At 30.9% G+C, this 24,300-nt stretch overlaps 1 protein-coding gene across 2 annotated transcripts; it reads right to left on the bottom strand.

Moving 5' to 3' along the window:
* Window positions 1-1,090: 1,090 nt before the first annotated feature.
* Window positions 1,091-24,300, bottom strand: LOC148627548 (copine-8-like). 2 transcript variants are annotated; one of them, XM_088574576.1, is made up of 20 exons: window positions 24,132-24,300; window positions 20,314-20,401; window positions 18,947-19,050; window positions 17,383-17,422; window positions 17,058-17,134; window positions 16,741-16,772; window positions 16,096-16,124; window positions 15,704-15,807; window positions 15,067-15,171; window positions 14,127-14,168; window positions 12,865-12,940; window positions 12,567-12,620; window positions 11,776-11,837; window positions 10,707-10,865; window positions 10,022-10,094; window positions 8,089-8,216; window positions 6,719-6,821; window positions 5,332-5,389; window positions 4,946-5,019; window positions 1,091-4,019 (listed from the first exon to the last, which is right to left on the bottom strand). In XM_088574576.1, the coding sequence occupies exons 1-20, from the start codon at window positions 24,212-24,214 to the stop codon at window positions 3,858-3,860; spliced, it is 1,653 nt and encodes a 550-aa protein (XP_088430702.1). In that variant the 5' UTR covers window positions 24,215-24,300; the 3' UTR covers window positions 1,091-3,857. The 2 variants fall into 2 exon arrangements, with proteins under 2 accessions (XP_088430702.1, XP_088430709.1); XM_088574583.1 differs by having other exon boundaries at window positions 10,707-10,862.

Genomic DNA, 24,300 nt, shown 5'->3' with positions numbered 1-24,300 from the left:
ACTTCGTTTCCAAGGGATATAAACAAAAATATTTCATTAATTCCTTTGGTAAATTGTAGAAGAAAACTGATTAAGTAGAAGTCTTATATAAAATTCATGCACTGCCCAAGTCACAGATAATTCATGGTTTAGAAAAACCTATGAAACAAATGGTGCATATTCGGTCTACATATGCTATATTTTTATGCATCAATAGCCCTTTCTGTATTCATATCTATAACTTAGAGAAAACCGTAAATTCGTACCCCACAAAATCAACCAAATCAAGAATGATATCTCATGCAAAGCGCCACTTTCATATACATTCTTTCTGATTTTATTCATAAGTGCAACAAGCAAATGAGTAACTATGACTGTTTATGTGGTCTGTAATTGTTTCTGGATTAGGAATAAAACTGAATGAAGTAAATTCTACTTGACATAAATATTTTCTGCAGTGAAAGTGAAAACACTATATCACAAGGTATGTGGGGGAATTGCAGCTGTTTGATAGGAAATTTTGACCAGATTGATTGATTATGGTTTTATGCCTTACAGCAGATATTTCATTCATTCCAGGAAGAGACTGTTTGACCTATCAAATAGACACTGCTTTCTCCTAGTCGGGATTTTTATTATGCTAGCTAATAGATGCAATAGCCTGCAGATAGGTGTATCACCCTGACCTTTTCTGATTGTGAGCCAACCAGTCTCCACTTCATATCTAATAAGCCCCTTGCTTGGCAGAGAAGCATTGACTATCAACTTTCATCTTTGAAGTGACAGCTAAAGATTGAACCCATGACCTCCTGTACCCAAGTTGAGCACCCAACTATGAGGTAACCAAGGTTGTACAAATAAATCAGAAGTGAAGTAACTCTGCCCTGTGCTAACACATATATGTTCCTTATAATATCTCCAAACATAATACATGTACCACTAAATCATGAATGGTATTGTAAGACTGCATCTCTTTATTAGATTTATTGATTGTCTACTTAAAACATTGTTTTAGGAACACTTGTTTACTATATGTATGTTAGACAACAGTTAAGAAGCTGAAAACTCCACAGTTGATATACAGCCACTTCAAAGAGAAACAACCAAAATCCATAGTTCATAAAAATTTTATAATGTTTTAACAACAATAAAACTGAATAGAGGTAAGATAATAAAAAATCTACAATGATATAACTAATTAATACATTATGTCTATACTGATGAAATAATTGCACTTTCCTGATTTCAAAACCTTAAAATCTGAATAATACATATAAATGAGTTACAGCCCTATAGTATAACTAATTGCCAATTGTGGAGTAAATGTAGAAATACATCTTCGCAGGTCTTAAATTTCATATTTAAACTTAATAATGAACTCGAGAAGAAAATTTTGGCTAAAATGCTATTGTATAGCACTTGGCAAGATTTAATTTTTGAAGATGTCTTATTTGGCTGATTTTCCTTTGTAAAGTTTCCAAATTTGTCAACAAAAAACATGACGCTCCCAGGAGCATGAACCGCCCACCTGGCTGAACAAGGAGTCATCTGACAACTTTTATCCCTGAAGACTTTTGTAGTCCTAATAATAAGGATCATTTCAGCTATTGAAAGAATTTGGCTAATCCTAACAGTTTTGGAAATACATGCGAAAAACTACTGTCTGACCCCTATGTTTTATTTTTAGTAATGGCTGCCATGTTTTTTGATGGATAAAAAATCCCCACATCAGTTCTATGCAGGATACACCAAGGAACATTTGTACCAATTTTGGTTCCAATTGATCAAATAATGTCAAAGTAGAAGATTTTTGAAAGAAATAACATTAAAAATAGCAAAAATCGTTGAAAAAGGGCAATATCTCCAACATGACTCAACAGTTTAAAACCAAAATTGACCAGTGATAGATCTCATCATGCTGAACACATTTAACCCTATGTCAGAATTTAGCTAAACCTAACGGTTTTGGAGATATATGTGATAAACTACTGTCTGACCCCTATGCTTTATTTTTAGTAACGACGGCCATGTTTTTTTGATGAATCGAAAATCCCCAAATCAGTTCTATGCAGGATACCCCAAGGAATATTTATACTAAGTTTGGTTCTAATCAGTCCAGTAGTTTCAGAGGAGAAGAGTTTTGTATAAATGTTAATGATGACGACAACTGACACCAAGTGATGGTAATAGCTCACATGGCCTTTGGCCAGGTGAGCTAAAGATGGCTCAAGAGTTATCCCAAATGAGATAAATTATTTCCTATTCAGGAGTCAAGGTGTTGAAAATAGTGTTTCCATTCAAATTTTCAATGTTTACGGCTTGCCTTTTTCTCAGTAGTACAAAAATTGAACTACAAATATAACGGTAAGATTTTATACAATCACTTCATTATTTCCAAATTAAATGATGTTGATTTTCAAAAACAGTAAATGATTGAGTAAATTTGCTAAGATTACTTGTTATGGCAGAGATTTTCATAAGGAATTCATTTTAATAAATTTCAAAATTGCCCCAAAAGTCAATTTTTAATTGGGGGGGGGGGCCTTTGGCCCCTCATTTATAAGAGAACTGTAAGCAATATATGAAATATGATTGAAAAATGCAGACAGGGATCTTCACGAGGACTCTAATTTTTCTTAAAATCAGACCAGAAATTAAAAAAGTGTATTTGTTAAGGAGTGGCCCCATAAATACTACTTAAACTCTGTTAAGTGTTCATAAAAAGAATCTCATAAAAAACGAATTGTCAAAATTCAATGAGAAAGTAAACATACATTACTTTGATGACAACATCATAACATAGCACAACTGCAATTCTTGCCGTCATATAACAACTAAAAAAAGAGTAACCCTAGTTTTAACTTGAATTCTAAATATGTTAATCCTTCAATTTGGATACTTCAAAAAAATAATAAAGAATAGTAGTTTAGGATGAGACATGCTTACAAAGTACATGACCAAACAGACAAGCTTGGTGAATAAAATATAGTTAAAAAATAGAAATACATAATAGACTATAATGGATAAATTAGATAATTATGTTTTCCCACTGCAAAGCATTATGAATTTACTCTGCACAGATACATGTATTTATAATAAAACTGTCTACTGAATTTTTTCAAGACATTAACAGTTTAAAAAGAGGCATTCAAAATTGAAAGATTTGTCTTTCCAAACCTACAAGCTGATGTGATATAGGATCCTTCAGGAAATGCTGTCTACAAAAATCATTTGTTGAACCACATGTACATGAATAAGACATTATTATGAAAAAATACAGTACATTCAGATCTTGAAGGGCATGTGGTTCCAGGCTATAACTGGCCATTTTTTCATTGATAATGCACAGAATTAACAAAATTTCCAACAATAGGCAGGTTGTAATTTCCAGAACATCCCCTAGTACAAATGAACATACATGTAGATTACAAAATCCTGTGTGCCATTTAATTTGTCACTTTCAATCTGTACATCATGTAACAATATATCAAATCAGATATTAAAGTGAAATTATTTTCCTGTAACACTATACATAACCATATAAACAATAAAGTTAAAATACAACCAGTATTAGCATAAACATGATACATGTACTACCTGTATCACAATACAAAAGAAAGGAATGAATAAATTAATATTCCTTTTTAAAAAAATGACTTAACACAAAGAATAGATTGGAAAAATGTCAAAAAAAGAAAGAGTATAAAAGGTAAAAACAGTTCAACTAATGTGTGTACCTCCTGTATAGAGTATGTGATAACAGCAGGTTTCCCAATGGTAAAATAAAGCACCAGTTTCAATATCATTCAATAGCTAAAATAATTGGATATTGGATATTTTAAGTTCTGATTTGTCATGAAAAAAAAACAAAAAACCATCTACATCTGTGGAGCAGACGACCTTGCCCTTGGTTTAACTCCTCTTTTCTTCATGTAGAGCAAGAATTGTTCAGGAATCTCTGCTAATACTTCTTTGGCCAATGCAGCTTGACTTGTTGGCATACTGGATCCATTTCTGACAAAATCTCGAAATGGAACAAACTAAAATAGGATAAGTTTAAATTATGAAACTCTCAAAATCTGCTTGAATCTTTATATTGATATGATCTCAATGTTTACAAAAGACTCAACTTCCATAGTGTCGCAGTGTAATTCACCCCAGAAACTAATCTAGAAAAATACGGCCACTGCTATAAGAAAATGAGCCATCCATTTTTTAATATTTTATTAAATTCTGAAAAACAATAATCATCAATTGTAACTAAATGCAATTCATTAATAACACATAGATCTCAGTAGAAAATACAATATTTTCTCCAGGAACAAAACCTGAAATCTATGCTCAAAATATTCAGAACTTACATTCAAAAGTATAAATGTACTTTACTAAACTTTCTATTATAAAATATAAAATCTTTATCTAACTTTACTTTGTGTGAAATTATCCGTAAATTTATCCAAAATGTTACTGATAATACTTTATTCGAATTACTATAACATATCATGAATTAGAATAATAATTTCTACATAGCTAGTATTTGTCTTTAACTGAGAATAAATAAATGCTTTTGAAAATATTTAAATATATTAACAACACCTGAAAAGTAGCGGCATTAACCAAACTACATATATGTGACACTGAATCTGGACTAAACATAATTTAGTAGTAATATTTCTTTAAATAGTACATATACTAGTGCAAGCATGCCGTGAACGAGAAACTATATAGACTAAAAACCCTGTGACAATAGAATGAAAGATGTCTTTATCATGATTGTCACTATAGACAAATGAACAAACAGAAAATCTTTGTTCTCCATAGTTGACTTCACAAAAAATTGAAAGTTTAAATTGTAAATTAGTATTGCACTTGTTGAGAGGATGTTTTTAAAACATTTTTGTTGCTTAAAATGCTATCATTTTTTTTTTAGACTAAACATAATTAAAATAAAAATGAAGCTTATTACCTGAACTATATCTCTTTCAGCATATTGCCCATTGTATGACACCCTAACATCATCACCATCCAAAATATTCATTGCTGTAATTTTAAAGTATTACATAACATTTTTTTTTATTTGTTATGGTGAACAAGATTAGAATAATTAAAATCTCACATATCTCTGTCTTTTTACAGAAAATAGCTGTTATTTTTTTTTTAATTTATTGTACTTTCCTCAATACCACTAACATCTGCATTTTTATATGCATAATCAAGATTGCTTAGAGGCATGCAAACATTTTGTAGTTCAATAAATGCCATAAATTCATAGTTCATATATAAGAAAGTAATCTTCTATGTAACAATGCTTTAATCTATAGTCTGTGTAAGAAAAGACAGCAATGACCAAACCTTCAAAGTCAGCATCTCCAACTCCAACAATAATGATTGATATTGGTAATCTAGAGGCCTGTAATGTAAAATAAAACTAGAAAAAATGATACCCCCACTTGCTCATTTGGTAACATGCACCTTTCAATTTCCATATTGACTTGGAACAAAATCTTAAATAGGTGGTGCACAATGGCATTATGTAATAACGATTCTGTAAAAGTTTCATTCAATTCTATTCACCCTATGTCCCAATATGCACAAATGACTAAGTCCAGGTTTTGCTAGGTGAAACCCGATAATAGATTCTGATCAAAATCTTAAATAGAAGGTGCACAATGAGAACATGTAATAATGATTCTGTGAAAGTTTCATTTAATTCTATTCAGTGGGGTAGAAGGAGTAACAGATAAGAGATGGGTTCATCCTGTGTAACGAAAGGAAGACAGAAGGATGGCCATTCCCATCACCATTTACCCAAAACATTGCAAGTGGGGTATAATAATGGTGATGGTGATGAAAAGGATGATTGTACATGTTTAGTGAATTATACATGTAATTTCAAAACTTTTCTACTTTCTACAGGTATGTTTAGCATTAAAAGATAAATTAACTTAACAATTATATTTGGCTAAGTTTCATTTACAATGGGTAAATAGACAAGGGAATTCTGGAGGCCTGGATCCAGAAAAATGTACCTGTTGGACTAGTTATCCACTAGATAATTCTAGTACAATCTTTCCAAGTTATCCAGTGAGTTATTGTTTATTCAACAAATAACACAGTTGAATAACTATGTCATGATGATGTGCTATTATTGTGTGCATTTATTACTAGTACATGTATTGCATTTCTCAATACAGATATAAAAAAAAATAATGTGAATTCAAATTAGTGCAATTCTTATCCTGCTGCATTTTTTCACAATATTTTCCAAATTCATGGTATCTCTTTTTTTCCCACTACAAAAACTTCCTGTGTACACATCTTGTTCTTTCTTCTTGAAAATATTTCTAAAATCTTTTTTTTTTATGTACAGTATACACTAGGAAGCATGGTGGTATACAAGCAACTCCAAGAATCCATAAATGTACAAAAATAAAAACAAGATTGGTTGATTAATTGATTGAAGTTTTACATACCATGGCAGATATTTCATGCCCTTCAAAATGAGAATAGTTGACAGGTGTGGATCCAGACACTTTAAAAAGGAGGGATGCCAGCCAGGGATCCTCAGAAACTAGGGGTGCTAGGACACTGTTTACCATTTTTGTCAATTTTAAAATTTCCAAATTTTCACAAAAAAGGAGGGGTGCCAACTACCTGCACCTCTGGATCTGCAACTGGTTGAGCAATAGAACAGACCCTGCCACTTGCATGACTACAATTAGTGATAAAATTCCCTTACCTGAACAATAGCATTTTTGGTTTGTTCCATATCAGTAATAACCCCATCAGTAATAATAAGTAATACATGGTAACTTGATCCATCTTGTTGAGCTGATGCCATTCTAAAATAAAACTAACATTTATTACAACTACTACCAGTATATTGTTGGATTCACATTTTTACCTCTCAAAAAATTACAGGAGTTGAAGAGGGGATTGAAACTTTTGCATCCAATAGTTGAAAAAAACTAAGAATGAGAAATTGAATTTATGGTAAGTTATTTTCACATGTGATGCCAAAGTAATGTTATAAGCATTTTTTTAAACCATATGGGAATGATTTGATAATGATAGCATGTCAAAAATCAAAACTTCATGATCTGAAATGGAAAAATTATCAAAACTTTTTTAGCCAGAATTCAAAAAGGTAGGCTGCTGATCTTAAAAAAGGCATTTTTACACATGACATTGGTGTTGGAAAAGGCCATTTCTATGTGCAACATTATTATTGGAAAACGGGAAAATCATCCTAATGGTATGTTTTTGATGTTGATTGCTATTAATCTTATCTCATACAATGATCAAAGTCCATATGATCTTGTCCAAAAATGCATAAAAAAAAATTGCTAATGACTTTAATCTACAACAAGAGGCTCCCAGGAGCCTGAATCACTCACAATGATAAATTTTGCCTTTCAATGGCAATAAATTTATCAAGGAGTTGTCCAACAATTTTGACTCATGAAGACTTTGGTAGGACTTATCATAAGGATCATTTGTAACTAAATGCAATTCATTAATAACACATAGATCTAAGTAGAAAATACAGTATTTTCTCCAGGAACAAAACCTGAAATCTATGCTCAAAATATTCGGAACTTATATTCAAAAGTATAAATGTACTTTACTAAACTTTCTATTATAAAATATAAAATCTTTATCTAACTTTACTTCGTGTGAAATTATCCGTAAATTTATCCAAAATGTTACTGATAATACTTTATTCGAATTACTATAACATATCATGAATTAGAATAATAATTTCTACATAGCTAGTATTTATCTTTAACTGAGAATAAATAAATGCTTTTGAAAATATTTAAATATATTAACAACACCTGAAAAGTAGCGGCATTAACCAAACTACATATATGTGACACTGAATCTGGACTAAACATAATTTAGTAGTAATATTTCTTTAAATAGTACATATACTAGTGCAAGCATGCCGTGCACGTGAAACTATATAGACCAAATACCCGGTGACAATAGAATGAAAGATGTCTTTATCATGATTGTCACTATTATTAGGTATAATAAAGCCATAGAATGTGCACTATATACTTTTTATACAAAATGTTGACAAGATAGCTATATATACAAACTTACTGTGAAACATGATTTATAACAGGAGAAAAGTTGGTTGGTCCATATAACTGTACATTCTTTAAGGAATGATAATAAGAGTTCAACACACCCTGTATGCCCTGACAAAATGGGTTGGTAGGGTTAAAGTTCTGAAAAAAAAAAAAAAAAAACAGAAAATATACATGGAAGTTGTAACAAAAACCAACATGTCTTCTCAATTAAGTCATTAAAGTCCAACAAATAGGAATAATTATATGCCAGGTGATAACACAGTTTTATATAGACTTCAAATACAGTATCAAATGTATATTCTTTTATCAATCTCTGTACAAACCCCCCTAAATTACTGTAAATTCAGAAATTTATGCGAGGTTTTTATTATTGCGAAAAATGTGACTGGTTGACGATCGCAATAATTAAACCTCGCATTCCTTCATTACTTTGAATTATCAGACAATATGTTTTGATTATCTCCCTTGGCCTATAGGTAAAATGAGGCTCATTACAGGTAATGTTTATGTAACAATTTCCATTCGAGGTGATGAAGCCATGTGACATTAATTAATACTAATAAGTAAGAAATTAAAGGTGGATAATAAAATTAAATGATTTTATTTTGTGTATCCTAAAACTTGGACAGCTGATGACACTTTTATTATGTTGAATGTCAGCTTAAACTGGAACGTGTGCAACAACAGATACGAAGTTTCTCGTCACTTTTTTCTTGTTCTTTTTTTCAAGCCTTTCTTTATTTTACTTGTTTGTTTGTTTCCAATACCTTTAAAATGTTTCTATAACGTTTGCTTGTACAGGTGTTTGTGTTTTTCTTTTTTCTTTCTTTTTTTTGTTTTTTTTTATTCGTATGCTTCGTTTTATTTAGGTGTTATACATTGGCTTTGTTTTTATTCCTTTTTCTCTTTTGAAATATAGTGTATACCTGAGGACAACGTGATTTCTATATCTGACATTTCTGTAAATTTATACCTATATAAGAATATTCTTTCTTAAATGAAGTAAATTGATGAAATAGCATTATAACAATTTATTACAAATAATATAAGATAAATAAACAACATAATATCATTAAGCTACTATCAATAAAAATATGCACTATTATAAAACAATTTTTATAAAGGTTTACTGTCCCTTTTTCATCACTATAGATTACTGCCACTATTGTATTAAACATGTTAAAATCAAGTTTATTTTCACTTTAGTATTAAATCTAATCACGTTTAATGTCCCTTTATAATACTACAATGTATCAAAGTTTATATTCCACATTGACATCTTAAATTCAAACTGATTAAGAGGAAAGAAACTCCCTTACTTAAATGAAAACCGAGTGCTTGCTAATTAAAATTAATTTTACTTTTTGTTTTATTTGATCTTTGTGTAATAACACTTTATAAGCCTACATTTCTATTCAAGGAATTCTATAAATAGATTTGATGATTATTCAGTTTCTAGATCCCCAAAGTCGGCATGAAATCAAAGGATGTTTAAAGAGTGAGCAACGTTTCTAGTTCTCAGGTAATGTTTTGTAAACATGATGTGTATTTTGATCATCAAGGACAATGCTAACGAACTGATGAAAACCACACAGGAAAATAGTAATTTTTATAGAAATGCACACATTTAAAATTTGCATTTATATTTATGGGTGTCGCAAAAATTAAACCTCACAATTATGTCAGCGTAACTGAAATCGCAAAAATAAATGCACGTAAAAATATATGAATTTACAGTAACAAACCAAAAAAAAAAAGGAAGTGGTAATTGCAACTTATATATTGACAATTAAGACCATCTTTTCTACACTTTAGACAATATAACAGGAAACTATGGCATGCAATTTCCACCAATTATGTAATGAATGAATATACATTGTAAAATGCCTGAAAGAAAAATGCATACAAAACAGATCTTGATGTATAAAAATTGAAAAACTTACCAAAGCAAAGTCATGATGCACAGTGTTATCACTCATTCTGGCCCCAAATCCTAAAGCAGGGAATAGTTTATCACTGAAATAATAAAAGACAGTTCCATAATTTGTAATGAGAGTAGCTTATTTCTAATAATAAATTCTTTGAAAGCTACTGAGTAATGTGTACTACCTACAGCAGTATATTTTGGCGAGAATAAAATTTGGTGATTAGAGGCAAAACAGGTATGGGAAAAATGTTGCCATTTCTAATTTTAGCAGATGCTTAGTTGTGCATTGTTTACTGAAGCCCAAAGTAAATATATTGCATGACTTATTTAGGAGTTATTAGGCAGAGCGCCAAAATACAGCAAAATTTGCACCCTGTATATAATCCACTTATGGTATTTACATACGAACATGTGTACAAAAATTCTTCCTTTCAAAAATAAATGTTGATGCTAAAAATAATAATTGACTTGAGTACTGTTTTCCCCACTTTTTTATTTACTGGGAAAATATGCTTACAATATGTACAGGTAGTTACAACCAATAAAATCAGTCCTAATGTAGATTTATTTACCAGAATTTAGAAATGAATCTATAATGTTTCAATATATTATGACCTTCCATCAAGTTTCAAGCCAATCAAAAGCAAATTTCTATTCAGACTTTATATCTTTATACTTGTAGTCAATATTCTGTAATTTACCTGTCATAGTCTTGAATTATCTCCCCTACAGCTGAAATGGCTGCAGCATACTGATTTGGTGTCCCGTAGGGATTCAAGTAATGTAAGGAAGAGGGACTGGAAGGGTTACCATTAGATGCTGTGAAATCAATAGCTACAGTAAAATTCATCTGTGTGCTGCTGAAAGTAAAGATTATTTGATTGATTGATTCTATATTCTAACATGACATGCTTCAAGGGTCTTTAAACCACAGCAGTAATAAAACAGATGAACATACGACAAATGTCATAAGTATATTAAGGCTTCATTTTCAACAACATAGATAATTATGTTTTACTCAATTTTACTAACGTCATCCTAGAGATTTGCTCCACAATGTGTCTTTTCATAAAAATGAATAAGTCATATGAGAATCAAGATAATTCAGACACTCCATTTTTCAGTTTTACCATAGGCTTGCCATTTTATGTCATAATTTTATCATGAGCCATCCCTTGGGGCAAAATAAGGTGGCTTAAAAGGTCAGCCAATAGTAAAACAATGATACAATCAACCGTCTGTGAATTATTCCTTCATTATAAAGTGTCTTTATTTGATCAATTACTATTAAGATCATACTATGTATAAGACCAACATGATAAGCCTAATTTTTTATTTTCTCGTTCATATACTGGTAAGTAACATCCTATGGAAGGAATATCACTCCAATCAAACACATTATTCTGAATCATAGCCAACAATGTGTAACTCACTTATATGTTGCTTACTTGGCAGAAAAGCAGGGACTGCCAATTATATTTTTTAAAATGACAGGGTCAGAAATCAAACCCACAACTTCAAGGCAAGCAAGCTATAACAGGACCAAAGAGGTAACTTAAAAGCAAATAAAACACTACTATTGTCAATGAAATAAAATTGTATAACACATTTAAGCTAAACACAAAAGAATTTTTTTCTCTTAAACAATTTAGAAGGAACAAAATTTATATGAGATTATAACCTGTTTAATTTTGATTTTACCATAAAATGCAAGCACACTAATTAATATTAGTCATTCCATCTGGTCATACTATGACTGTCAATACTTACCCTGTCTGAATGTAGTCTAAAAATGTATGTTGTTGTTCTATTCTACAGGACATTAGCATCACCTAAAAAATAAATAACAGGGCTTCACTAACCATATGTATCAATCATAAATTAAATAAATAAATATATTAGAATATAGAAGAAAATGAGAACTTTTATTTTATACATTGTAAAAGTCTTATTTCTTTCACCCTTGTTTTCCAAGATCAGTGAAAAACATGACCTTTATTCGAAAAAAGAAATGTTTATCTTCCAAAATTAACATATTTTGGTCTAGTAAACCTTATAAGTACAAAGTTCATTCACAAATAAACTGAAATACATCAACTATAAAATGGACATACCCAAGCCAGGATTTGTAGTCCAGTGGTTGTCTTTGTTTTTTTATGTTCATTATTATTTATTTATGTTTTTGGTAATTAATTGAGTTGATTTTTGTCTTTTATGAATAGTTTCACATCATTTGTTTAGGGTCCTTTTACAGCTTGCTTTATGGTATGAGTTTTGCCTATCATTGATCTGTAGAAATTTACTTGTTCGTTGCTTGGCATTTGGTGGATGATTATTCCATTGGCAATCATACCACATCTCCTATTTTTGGCGGATGACTATCTCATTGGCAATCATACTACATCTTCTATTTTCAGTGGATGACTATCTCCTTGGAAATCATACCACATCTTCTATTTCAGTGGATGACTATCTTGTTGGCAATCATACCACATCTCCTATTTTTATACCTATTTTTATCTATTCTCCTTAACTGGTTAAGTATAAAATTGATAACAAACCTGTCCTGAGTCAACATATTTCTTTTTCTTTTCTTTTTTCTTTGGATTAATGACCTAAAAAGACAACATATTTTGAAATAAAGATAATGAATAGAAAAAAAATAATAAAAAAGACTTCTGCTGCTAGTTAAAAAGACAAAAATAAATAATTATTAAAATTTCAGCATTAGATAAACAATATCTTTAGTACATAGCACTGACAAAAGCAAAAATTATCTCCATTGACATAAAATTTTACAGCTATTGTATACTTAAAAAGTCACTGTCAAAAGAAATTCCACTGATTAAAGGCACCTACACCATACTGATTACTTGAACCAGGTCCTCTACTGAGTTCACTGATAGTTGTTGTAAATTCTCCTATAAGGTCCACACTGTAATACAAAAGACAACAAAAGACTTTTAAAGTAGCACTCCAGCTAAGAATCATGCAAAATGTGATACATTGTTGGAAAGCCTACATATTTTTATTTTTGATATTTTGTTTGAATTGCCATCGTAAACAGAAATTATCATTATGTTTTTCATACACCCCATGTTCTTAGGAGATAAAAAATATATAGAATGCACTGTCGATTTCAAAATTAAGGGAGATAATTCTGTAAATGACACTCAATTACAATACAATCTATTGGATTTTCAATGTTGATTATCTCCTAAGAGCAGGCAGACAGAAATGAATAATTACACATTTCATAACATACACCCACAAAACAACTAAATTACAAAAATAAAAATATGTAGCCTTTTTTTTTAGGGTATATCGCATATTACAGAATTTGCATGATTCTTACAAAGACAGCTACTTAAAAGTTCAATACAATTTCAGCAACATTGAGAAAGGAACCCACAATAAGGTATGTAAGTCTCTTCATGTGACTCTGTGATTTCATGAGATTGGGTCCTTATCTCCCATTCAAATGCATACAGATTCATCATTAACATAGCATTGAGTTCAATGTTAAAAGCAAAATATATTTTTGTGAAAAAATTCTGATAAAAAATGACAAATATCTAGTTCTACTGAATAAAAATGTTAAGAAAAACATAAAAATAGAAGATTTTGCATAGTGATACAGCGTTTTCATTTCCTGGAAGTGAAAAATAAAATGCAGACCATCCTTCGGATTTCAATACGTTCTATTATTCATGCACAAACTGAATACATCCCTAAACATGTTGAACATCTACAAAAAAATACCAATTAAAACAATTGAAAATTTCAAGAGATATTGACATGATTAACATATGCTTACTATGATCAAAACTGTATGAAAATTCTAACAGAATTACTCATATCTTAATGACACTAGACTGCGTAGCTAAAGCAATAAACAAAGTGGTTTGTGGGGAAACAGTGTAGTGAATTCATGACTTCCATTGACTAGAACACAATAGCATGGAGTGTATAAATGTTCCTACACCTGTGGATTTGGAGATATTTTCAAATAAACAAATAATCTGTTGATGCAAAACTATTTCATTTTTTTTCAATTGACCGATGTATCCTTACGATACAACATAATGTAGGGGTTTTGTTGATTTTTAACCTGTACTTACCTTCCATCACTGTTCCAATCATTACATACTATCTTTATGACTCTGAAAATCAGGGAAAACACATTTACTCCAAAGATGAAATGATATTACCTTGGAGTATAATTTAGAGGGATGAAAAAAAAGAGAAAAAAAAGGAATATAAACGAACTACAAACAGGAAGTTGTTGCATCATGTGACCAAAATCAAATCTCACAATATGGTACACCTATATAAAGCTGTGTCAAAATATTAAGTGATTATGACATGTAGTTGCAAAGATAACTGTTATGAAAAAAAATGTGACAGAATATCAAGAACAATAACTCTTGCAAAAAGTTATTTCCATTTACAGTTTATATATTTTGATCTCAAATATGCAACACATGAAGAGTAACTTAGGTTGGTTATGTGATCTGTAACTGTTTCTGAATAATGAAGAAAATAAAAGTGAATTTTGTGGGTTTGTGACTTACATGAATCACCTCTTGTCTCTCATTTATGAAGACAGCAATATGCGTACTTAAGTACCATTCTGTGTAAGAATTAGGCAATGGGTGGCACATCATAATCTTCAATTTGGTCTTTTAAGAAAACAACTGAACACTACTTAAATTTATCCTGAAGCACCTGTGACATATATATTTTCGACTGCTTATATGAGAAAAAAGTGGGGGGAAATTTTCCTGCCATTTTCCATAGTTCATTTGTACTAAATTTGACCTACGAATATCTTAAAAAGGCAAACTTTACAAACACTTTGACAGTAATTTCTTGGAGTTATCAGGTATAAATACTTGGATAATGCAATAAAATCTCTATTTTTTCTTCATGTACCACATCTTATACACATTCTGCCTGAATCTTAGACAGAGGAGTACTTAAATAGAGCAAATATTATCATTAATTTACCATACACCTATCCAGATCACTGTGCACAGTCCTTTGGCGTTGAATACATACCTCATGTGATCTCCATTGCAGAGCGTTTTAACAGGTATTGTAAATGGCTGCCATGTTGGATTCAGTGAATTCTTGATAACTTCAGTACGATGAACAACAGTGAAACTAGAACACAGAGGTTACATTTACTTAGACCAATCATTCTAGTTTCATTTAACAAGTATTTGTACACATACTTTAAGGAAAGACAATGTGATAACAAGTAAAAAAAAATGTAAGTTTCCCTTTTACTGATTGTTAATGGTTTTTTTCTTATTTCCATTTATTTTTTCCAATTGCTCATCCTGGCATTTTTTTTAACTGTATTTCATCATCCTCCAGTATTTTCTTTCTAGCAAATTTCAAATATGCTTTTTCCAAGACAAAAGAAAACTTCACTGTCAAAGTCAGTGCAAAAAAGAAATAAGGTCCTTAAAAAAATATCAAATTCATAAAGGACAAGATAGATCATTATCAATGTGCAGATATCATATATGAAATTGATAATGATCTTAATTTAAGCACAATATTAACAATGGATGTTAAAGTATTCGAAGTGGTGATATAAACATACATCTACAGGAACAGCCAATTAGTCACTACATACCACAAGAGTAGTAATTTGTAATTTATAAATAGGTTATCTTGCCAGTCTTACCTTCCATCCTCATTTGACCTCTGAAATTCAAGATAGGGATCAGACTTCCCGAAGAAATCCTTCTTGTCTAGTTTGTTGGCTTTAAATTGTAATGTTATTATCTCCTGTAATAAAATATTGTGGAAATATAAAATGAACAAACAACACCTGAAATGTCATATAGTAAATTATACTAAAAGTGAGAGCAGTTAAATTATGTAATGCAAAAGTAAAGTACTCACGGGTACATATTGTAGCATTTTTTTATTGGCTACAATTTAATCAAACTTGCTTGTAGCACCAAATGGAGACCATTAAAATTTTTAAGGCAAATTAAATCATACCTTTGAAGCCAGCTGCATAAAATTATTTTTAGATGAACATATAATTAGCCATCATTTTCAAAAACTTACTTTACAAGCACTCATTTCTTCTGCTCTGACTGAAAAAGAGGCAAAATTTTAAGTTATTTACAACTATCATAAAACCTATACTAGATGTCAAAACTGATATAATTTCTATAATATGGCATAATACCACATGATTGCATTTGAGGTTATCTAATTTAAGGAGGTTTGATAAATGCTTCAGATAAACCGGAAGAAAAATCTGCAAAATCCTTGTATATAAGTAGGTACCTCCCAAAATGTGTTTCTACAAAAAAAGAAAACCAAAAAAAAAAAAACCAAACTTACTAATTTATTTATATTTTAACTGCATTTAGTCTTTTACAGGCATAGAAAATATCCAGTCAAGTCCTAGCTATTTTTTAGCTAGCTTAATTATTTTGATTTAAGAAATGTTTTTAAGAAATGTGTAAAGTATATTGAATTTTCTGAGAATTTCTGTATCCTGTAATATCATGAAGCGTTAATATACACAGTAGGTTATATCTTTAATGTAATTAATGAACTTGAAAGATTTTGCACTACAAACTTTTTCTTACTAAATTGTCGAAATTCTATGTGTTGAAATGAGAGAATTACATCTTAAAATTGATTGTTATTTGTTATAACTTAATTATGACGCTATGAATCCTAGATTTACATTTTACTTACTTATAATATCTCCATTTTTTGCTGTTGGTCCCCTAAAATATGATAATAAGATTATAAAGATTTAAAAATGGTTGCATTTCACAAAAAAAAAAAACTTTTCCAAATTACAGGCAGTTCTATATCACAGTGCTTAACTGCTACTCAGTTTAATTCAAGCAATGGATATTTTAGCTTTTATTCATTAAGCTATCATAAATTTTTCCCACAAAATGTACAAAGAACTATAGAAAATGTCTTGAAGGACCTATAAATGCTAGGGAAACAATTTATATAAATGTAACAAAAATATAAAATTAAAACATATGACTCAGTCTTACTGTAATGGTCTTTTCATAACACCATTTGGTGATCCAACAGCTTCTCCAAGGGTAACTTCCAATCTTCCAATAAAGTCCTTTTAAATATATTATTGATATCAATATAGCTCTTAAAAGAATGTTTATCAAATCTCTAAAGAGTGCAAGAGGTGCAGTTTATTTATTAACTTAAGGCAGACATGCAAATGCATTTGTTTCTAAGTTTAAAGGACAAAAATATCTTACACTTTCGATCAGTGAAAACCTGAATGAATACAAAATGGCAGTACATGAAATTATGTTCTCCAAGAGGATTTAAAATATCAATACATCTTGGTTAACTTACATGGTCTGTTAATCTTGCCGATTTTGAATCAACATCATAGCTGAAAAATTAAAAATAATTTTTGGTAATGCATTTATCATAATCCATGTGAATCACTTGATCAATTTTTGAACCACAATAGTGTCTATAACTTTTCATATGTACAAAAAATGTATTTTAGTGTTAGAAATTTCGTCATCTTTCTGTTGTAAAAAACAACTCATATATACCTGGGCAACTTTTTTTTCATAAAGTACTTAGATATGTCAACTGGATGTTGATGTCAATTGCAGATCATCAGATGAAAGCCTCAAGCAGTGGAGGCTTTTAAGAGCCTGAATAACTCATCTGGCTTAAAAAGCTACATTATTTTTGTAAAAGCAACCATGTTTTTTCAAGTTGATGGATGAAAATTCTTTCCAGTAGTTTCTGAGAATATTATACAATTCAATATAATCAAAAATTGCAAAACACTCCAAAACAGTCAATTAATATAGCATGGATGAACAGGTTTTAATGAAAAAGTGACCACAAACCATCTCATCATGCTTAACACTTCTACTCCACATCAGAATTTGACTAAACCTTTCAGTTTGCCAGTAGTCCCAGTGGCCAAGTTGTTTGAAGAAAATGTTAATGTTGCCAATTGACGGCAATAACTCACATGGCCTATGGCCAAGTAAGCTAAAATACATACGAAGATGTACATGTGGTATACATGTACCTAAAGATTCAGACTCAAAGTACTGTATCTTCATTACAACAACGTTTTTTTTCTTTTTTTTACATTTTACATGTTTACAAATGTGTATGAATGGAAAGATGTAAAAAAAAAAACATCTTGACATATTTTTTTTCAGATAATAGAAGAGCTTCATATTTATAAGTAAAACATGGACTTGTAATTGTTTTAATCTTTTTTATAGTCTAAATTGTGTAAGATTTACTAAAATTTTATTGTTTGCAGAACCTTACATATCCTGCCTTTATCATCTAAAAAAAGTAATTGCTTTTTTTTTAAATATATATCTAAAAGTATGTCATAGATATGCTTGACCTCCTTTTTTTCAATGGTTATAGTCCATCTAGTCTAAAATATATAAAATAAAAGGGCATGAGAATAGCAGGACAGTGGTATACCATCAAATTTGTGCATAAAAATGTTTTTATTTTTAGTTTGTATATTTAAGAAGCATCAGGAATGCAGAAAAGTGAGTTTAATATTACAATAGAATGATAAAGGAAAAGTGAGTTATCACCCTTTAATGATGAAACTGCGATGCATTTCATATTAGATTGGAAAATGTCTGAGTGGCATTGTTAGAAACCTCTTTGTCATACATAATTTTGTAGATGAATATATATAGAAAAAGGTTATGCTTATCCAAAAAATCAAGGCATTGGTAGCTGAATACCGTAATATGAAGCAAGTCTATTTTTTCCCCAATGTCACATAAGTACCTTTTGTTATGATAAGATATAGGAATCAATGTTTTTCTGAGACATGTCCCTGTGGTATTATAATATAAAGTAACATATATTATAGCAGTTATTTACAAAATATAAAATTCTAGGTAAACCTTACACTTCAAATTTTAACTTCTGACTCTCTTCAAAGAAATAGTTCATCTCAAATTTCTTTACAAAATCAGGGTTCAGATTGTCTTGAATTACTTCACTTCTTCCATACTGAAAGATAATATAATCACATACAATATGTAGACATTTTTTCAAGAAATCAGAATTCTCCTACTGATATTTAACATTTATATTTACCCTTTACCTGGTACTTAGAACTAGAGGCTCTAGAGAGCCTGAATTGCTTACCTTGTCAAAAATAGTCTTTTTAGCCTTCTATAGCTGGAGTCCCAACCTTACTGTACTATTGTCACATGAATAATTTAATCAATGGAGAACATCTTAGTGATCAAGCCAGTTTTAATATTATATAATAAATCTCTCATAGTCATTTCTTGACTTTTCAAGGGCAAGAACTCTGACATTAGTCAACAGATCTTTATGAAAATTTCAGCATAGGTCGGTCTCACCATGCTGATCAATTTTACCCTGTCAGAATTTACATTAGATTGCAAGTTATTTCCAAAAATCTTCAATCTGACACCTATGGCCATGGTTTTCGCCAGATCAAAAATCCCCACACAGAGATTGTTAAAGATATCATAAGCTACATTCATGCCAAGTATAATTACAATCCATCCAGTAGTTCAGGAGGAGAAGATTTTCAAGTTGGAAATACAAAAAATCCTGAAAAAAAAATCCATTTCAGGTCACAAAACTCATTCATCGGTCAATGTATTTTTCTGAAAAATTCAGCATACATGTGTGTCCAACTCATCATGCTGAACAATTTTACTTCTGCCAGGTTTTAGCTAAACCCAACTGTTTTTGCATTAAGTGCAAATTGTGCAATTTCACCCCCATGGTCTATTGTTAGTAACAGTGGCCATGTATTTCGCAAGATTAAAAATTCCCAAATACAGATTGCTTAAAATCTTCTAAATAACATTCAAGCTAAGTTCTGTTTCAATCCACCAAGAAGTTTCAGAGGAGAAGATTTTCAAACTTGGAAATATTAAATTTGGGGAAAAATCTGGACCCATAACTCATTCAGTTGTCAACAGATCTTTCTGAAAATTTTGGCATAGGTCCATCCCGTCATGCTAAACATAACTATTAATGAGGTATTTCAACAATTCTGCAATTTGACTTCTATGGTCTATTTTTTATCAAGTAGTTTCACAGGAAAAGTTGTTAGAAAAAGTAAACGGATGACGTCTGATGACAGACACATAGTGATGGCAGTAGCTCATATGGTCTTTCGGTCAGGTGAGCTGAAAATCACCCACTACCTCAGTTAGGTATATAATTCTTCAAAAACATTGAACTTACTCTTTCCATAAAATTAACAAATACCGTAATACCAGTAATTACCTCATAAAACTGTCCACTTTTCAAATCTTTATAAAAGAGAACTACCATTGGATCTGACTTTGACATAATATCACAATCTCTTAGTCCCCTGAAAACAAAATTCTTCATAAATAATTCAAGATTAAGAAATGATTCATTGAAAGTTGTGTGGTAAATGTTAGTAAAATCCTGTTCATTTTACTCTGATAACAATATTTGGTAAATGTTTTTTTTTTGTAGTTTATGAAAGAATAACCTTAATCAATATTGTATATTGATCACATGCAAATCCCTCAGAAAACTTGGCGTGTCTAGTGATGTAAAGACTTTTGGTCCAGAGAGCTGTAGAAATGTTTAGTTCAAATGTACAAATCCTCGTTCTGATTATGATAGTTTTAATTATAATAAAGTACTTGATGGAGAAACCTGCATTTATTTATAGTATTCATCCTTTGTTAAGTGATTACTGAGCAGCATAAAACAGTAATAGGTTTGATTTTATTTTTACATAAATTGCTTGGCAGTGCACAACTGAATACGAGTGCAGAGGTTGAACCCTGAACAGTTAGGGCAACTATTTACACATCATTCAAATTTGATACTTCTTTGAAATTTTATAATGATTAAATAATTGACACAGGATAAGAATTGGACCATAACTGAAGAGTCACTTTTTGGCCATTATTCCTAAATGGTTGCAGCCGAAACCACCTAAACTAATCCAAACACTCCTTTGGAGGAATGTCACTTGCGGTACAATTTCAAAGCAATTCATTCTCTTTTACTCAAATTATTCTCCTAAAATTTTAAAAAAATTGTTTCTGGCCTCTTAATATTCTTATTTGGCTAAAGTCACAGCCCCAAAAATCAATCCCTGTCTTCATTTGTTGGTACTGGCACCTTGTAATAAAATTTATATATGATCTATCCATTTTTACTCAAGTTATTGCCTGAATACCTGTATTGGGAAAATGCTTGTTTTTGGACCCATATTAGCCCCTAACTCCCAAAAATTTCAAGTTTAAACCACTAAAATCAATCCAAGCCTTCCTTTAATTACTAATACTAGTATATGGCGCCTTGTTATATAATTTCTAAGCCATCCATTTACTAATGGTAATAGTTAAATGTAAGTTATTGTCTGGAGCTTAGGAAAATGCATGTTTCTGCCCCCTCCCTTTTTGGCCCCTAATTTCTAAAATATTCTTGTCCTAATCTCCAAAATATGTAACAGTCTGACCATTTTGGTGTAAAATATTGTGAAATAGACATTCCTTAAATTCTATAAAATGCTTGTTTTTGGTCACTTTTGGGCTGATTTTTAAAAAAGGTTGGGACCATAACCCCCAAAATCAATACCAACCTTCCTTTTATGGTTTGGAACCTAGTTGGTAAATTTTATAAAGATCAAATAACTAATATTTTGTTATTGCACAAAAATCAAGTGTCTATGGACAATGATAGCACAGACAAGGATGGTACCATACCATTATAAGACTGCAATTTTTTTGCAGTTGTATGAAAAAAGAGTTGCAGTCATGTATTGTAATTATACACATTGTTGTGAGTGTTTAAGTTTTAGTACATTTTATGTATTGAAATACAATGTACACCATTTGCTACATGCTTAATATGCATATTTCAGGGAAAAAATAAGCACTGGCCTGCTAGCCCACAGCAATCAAATTTCATAACTTGCAAGACAAAGTCAAATAGAACTTGCCTAATTCAATGTTTTCTATTCTACTAAACATATCACATGGACAAGTTACATTAAGTCCAGGCTAGTATAGTTTTGGCAAAACTTGCTTACATGACAGGAGTTGGACAAATTTCCTTATTTTGAAACCTGACAAATTCACTGATACTTATGAAAAATGATGATCAATAAATACACCGTGAAAATACACAGTGTACATGTAAGTACAGTTACAGTATAATTTCTGTAGCCATTTGGTGTAGAGGCTCAGAAAATCAGCCAAATCAGAAAAACACTTTGGAAATGAATAGGCGACTTTCACATTTACATTCACTATTTACATGTACGTCAAACCTGGTGGAAACTGGTTTATGGTTTTATACAAGAAAATGGAAGGATATTCCACTTGAAGGCTACAAGATCAGTTACATACATGTGGAAGTGTGTCTCTAAATATACAATGCAGATACGGCCAAATTCATCAATATGAAACATGTATACTACACATAGTAGAATGGTTCTCTAACACTTAAGTCCAACCTGAGTTACACTGACATGTTGAGTGCTTAACACCCATGTTCCACCTAACCCACAATGACTATATATATTGCAATAGTCATAAAATTCAATGTAAAATACAATGTATATCCTGTTTCTGTTTCTCATGTATTTCGGAGCACTCCAGTTAAGATAAAAAATTAGTCATGTCAATAGAAATACGGCATCATCTACTTTTTTTTTCTTCGTATTTTGTATATGTTTATCATTTGTTGATGTGTTATATTTTTATTTACCATTTCTACAGCTATGTCCTATGAGTGGGAGATATTATGTAGAATTATTACTTCAGATTTTTCATTAATTAATAATGCAATCCTCTGATATTTTAATTTTGCAATTTTCAATTAATAATTACAACTTATAAATATAAACAAAACACTTTGAAAGTATTGATTTTTGTAATTTGATTCAAGTGACAGACTTGTAAAAACAGTCTGGTGACACTTTTAGTTTAGGCTTTTCCAGAAATAAAAGAAACTAATTACAGGTCCCAAGATAATGTGTACATAAGAATAGTAAAGTAGAATCCCATAATCAGCACTGTGAACATTGTCAGTAATAATTATATGATTTACATGCACAAGACGTTGTCCAAAGTGGACAAGACAGTGTCCTCAGCCGGTCGTTCTTGAATGCTAAAAATGCTTCAAGTTAACTCTGAGACATTTCTTACTTGAAGTACATGTACATTTCAAATATTCGCACTTTCATGGATGCCGACCAATGTTTACTTCGTGTAAAAATAATCACTTGACGAACCTCACACATATAGTTGTCTATTTTTAGAAATTTAAATGAACACATTGTTTAGGTTATAATGTCTCCAATATGTGTCGGGTCATCAAATGGACTGCAATTAATTATTACTCGATACAGGACAATTATGAAGTATGTATGAACAAATAAATGTCTTTTTTTTTTACAATTTTCACGTTACATTGTAAATCTTTAATACCACATGCTAATCGTCTCAACCACTGTTTTACTGTGCCGACGCCTAGTAAAGACTTCTGCGATTCAGACTCCCTTATTGGGATTTTCAGAGGTCTCCAACGCATTTCGGAGGTCAGTGACCTGGAGCTCTGGTGCTTACATCCATATTGTTGGCAGTAATCAATGAGATTAACTTCACTGTGCTGGGTGATTTCACACCCAGGTCAGTGATTCTCCTTATACAATAACTCACCTCTATAACCTTGGTTCCCTTGATTACTCTTTCACATTTCACCATGAGAAAAACTGATTGTGTTTCACCGACTAACACTGATTTAAAACTTTGACTTGAGTGTTAGAGAAACAAAAGTCGATGAGTGTAGTGTAAAAAATAGATCCAAAATGATTCTATAATGTGTGTGTTCTTCAAAAACTCCTTTAAATAGGATAAAGTTTCTGTTCCCTTGGCCTCTGTTGCAATGTCTCCTAATCGCACATCTGTTGACCTTGATATAATTGAAGTAATTTTAAGGAATGTAAGTGAGTGTGAATGTTGTCTATATGGCTTAGGCCAATTAGATAGGGCGTTTTCATTGTTATGGCAAGAATTCTAGTTGTAGTAAGTAAGAGGAATTTTCAAATATACCTGCACGAAACACTGATCTCTACTTGGGACGATGGCACAGCAGCTGAACCCGCCTGAAACTGCTGACCCTGTGGAAGTGCCATATTCTAAGAGTACACGTTTGGGTTTCTAATATAAAATCTGCCTAAAATATTGTTTATATTTCGAAATAACAGGAAGTGCTTCTATC

This window comes from Perna viridis, chromosome 1, assembly GCF_037379345.1.
Source record: "Perna viridis isolate PV_CMFRI_1.1 ecotype Kerala chromosome 1, ASM3737934v1, whole genome shotgun sequence".
In the NCBI taxonomy this organism is placed as follows: Eukaryota; Metazoa; Mollusca; class Bivalvia; order Mytilida; family Mytilidae; genus Perna; species Perna viridis.
The sequence above is the reverse complement of the archived record's forward strand: the minus strand, read 5'-3'. Positions and strand labels throughout refer to the sequence as shown.

Excerpts from the sequence above, each read along its gene's own strand:
- LOC148627548 (XM_088574576.1), bottom strand. The coding sequence starts at position 24,214 with ATGGCACTTCCACAGGGTCAGCAGTTTCAGGCGGGTTCAGCTGCTGTG. Across the intron at positions 12,941-14,126 it reads GATTGGAACAGTGATGGAAG|TGTGGACCTTATAGGAGAAT; the intron begins GTAAGTACAGGT and ends TTTGTATTACAG. Across the intron at positions 4,020-4,945 it reads CTGAAAGAGATATAGTTCAG|TTTGTTCCATTTCGAGATTT; the intron begins GTAATAAGCTTC and ends ATCCTATTTTAG.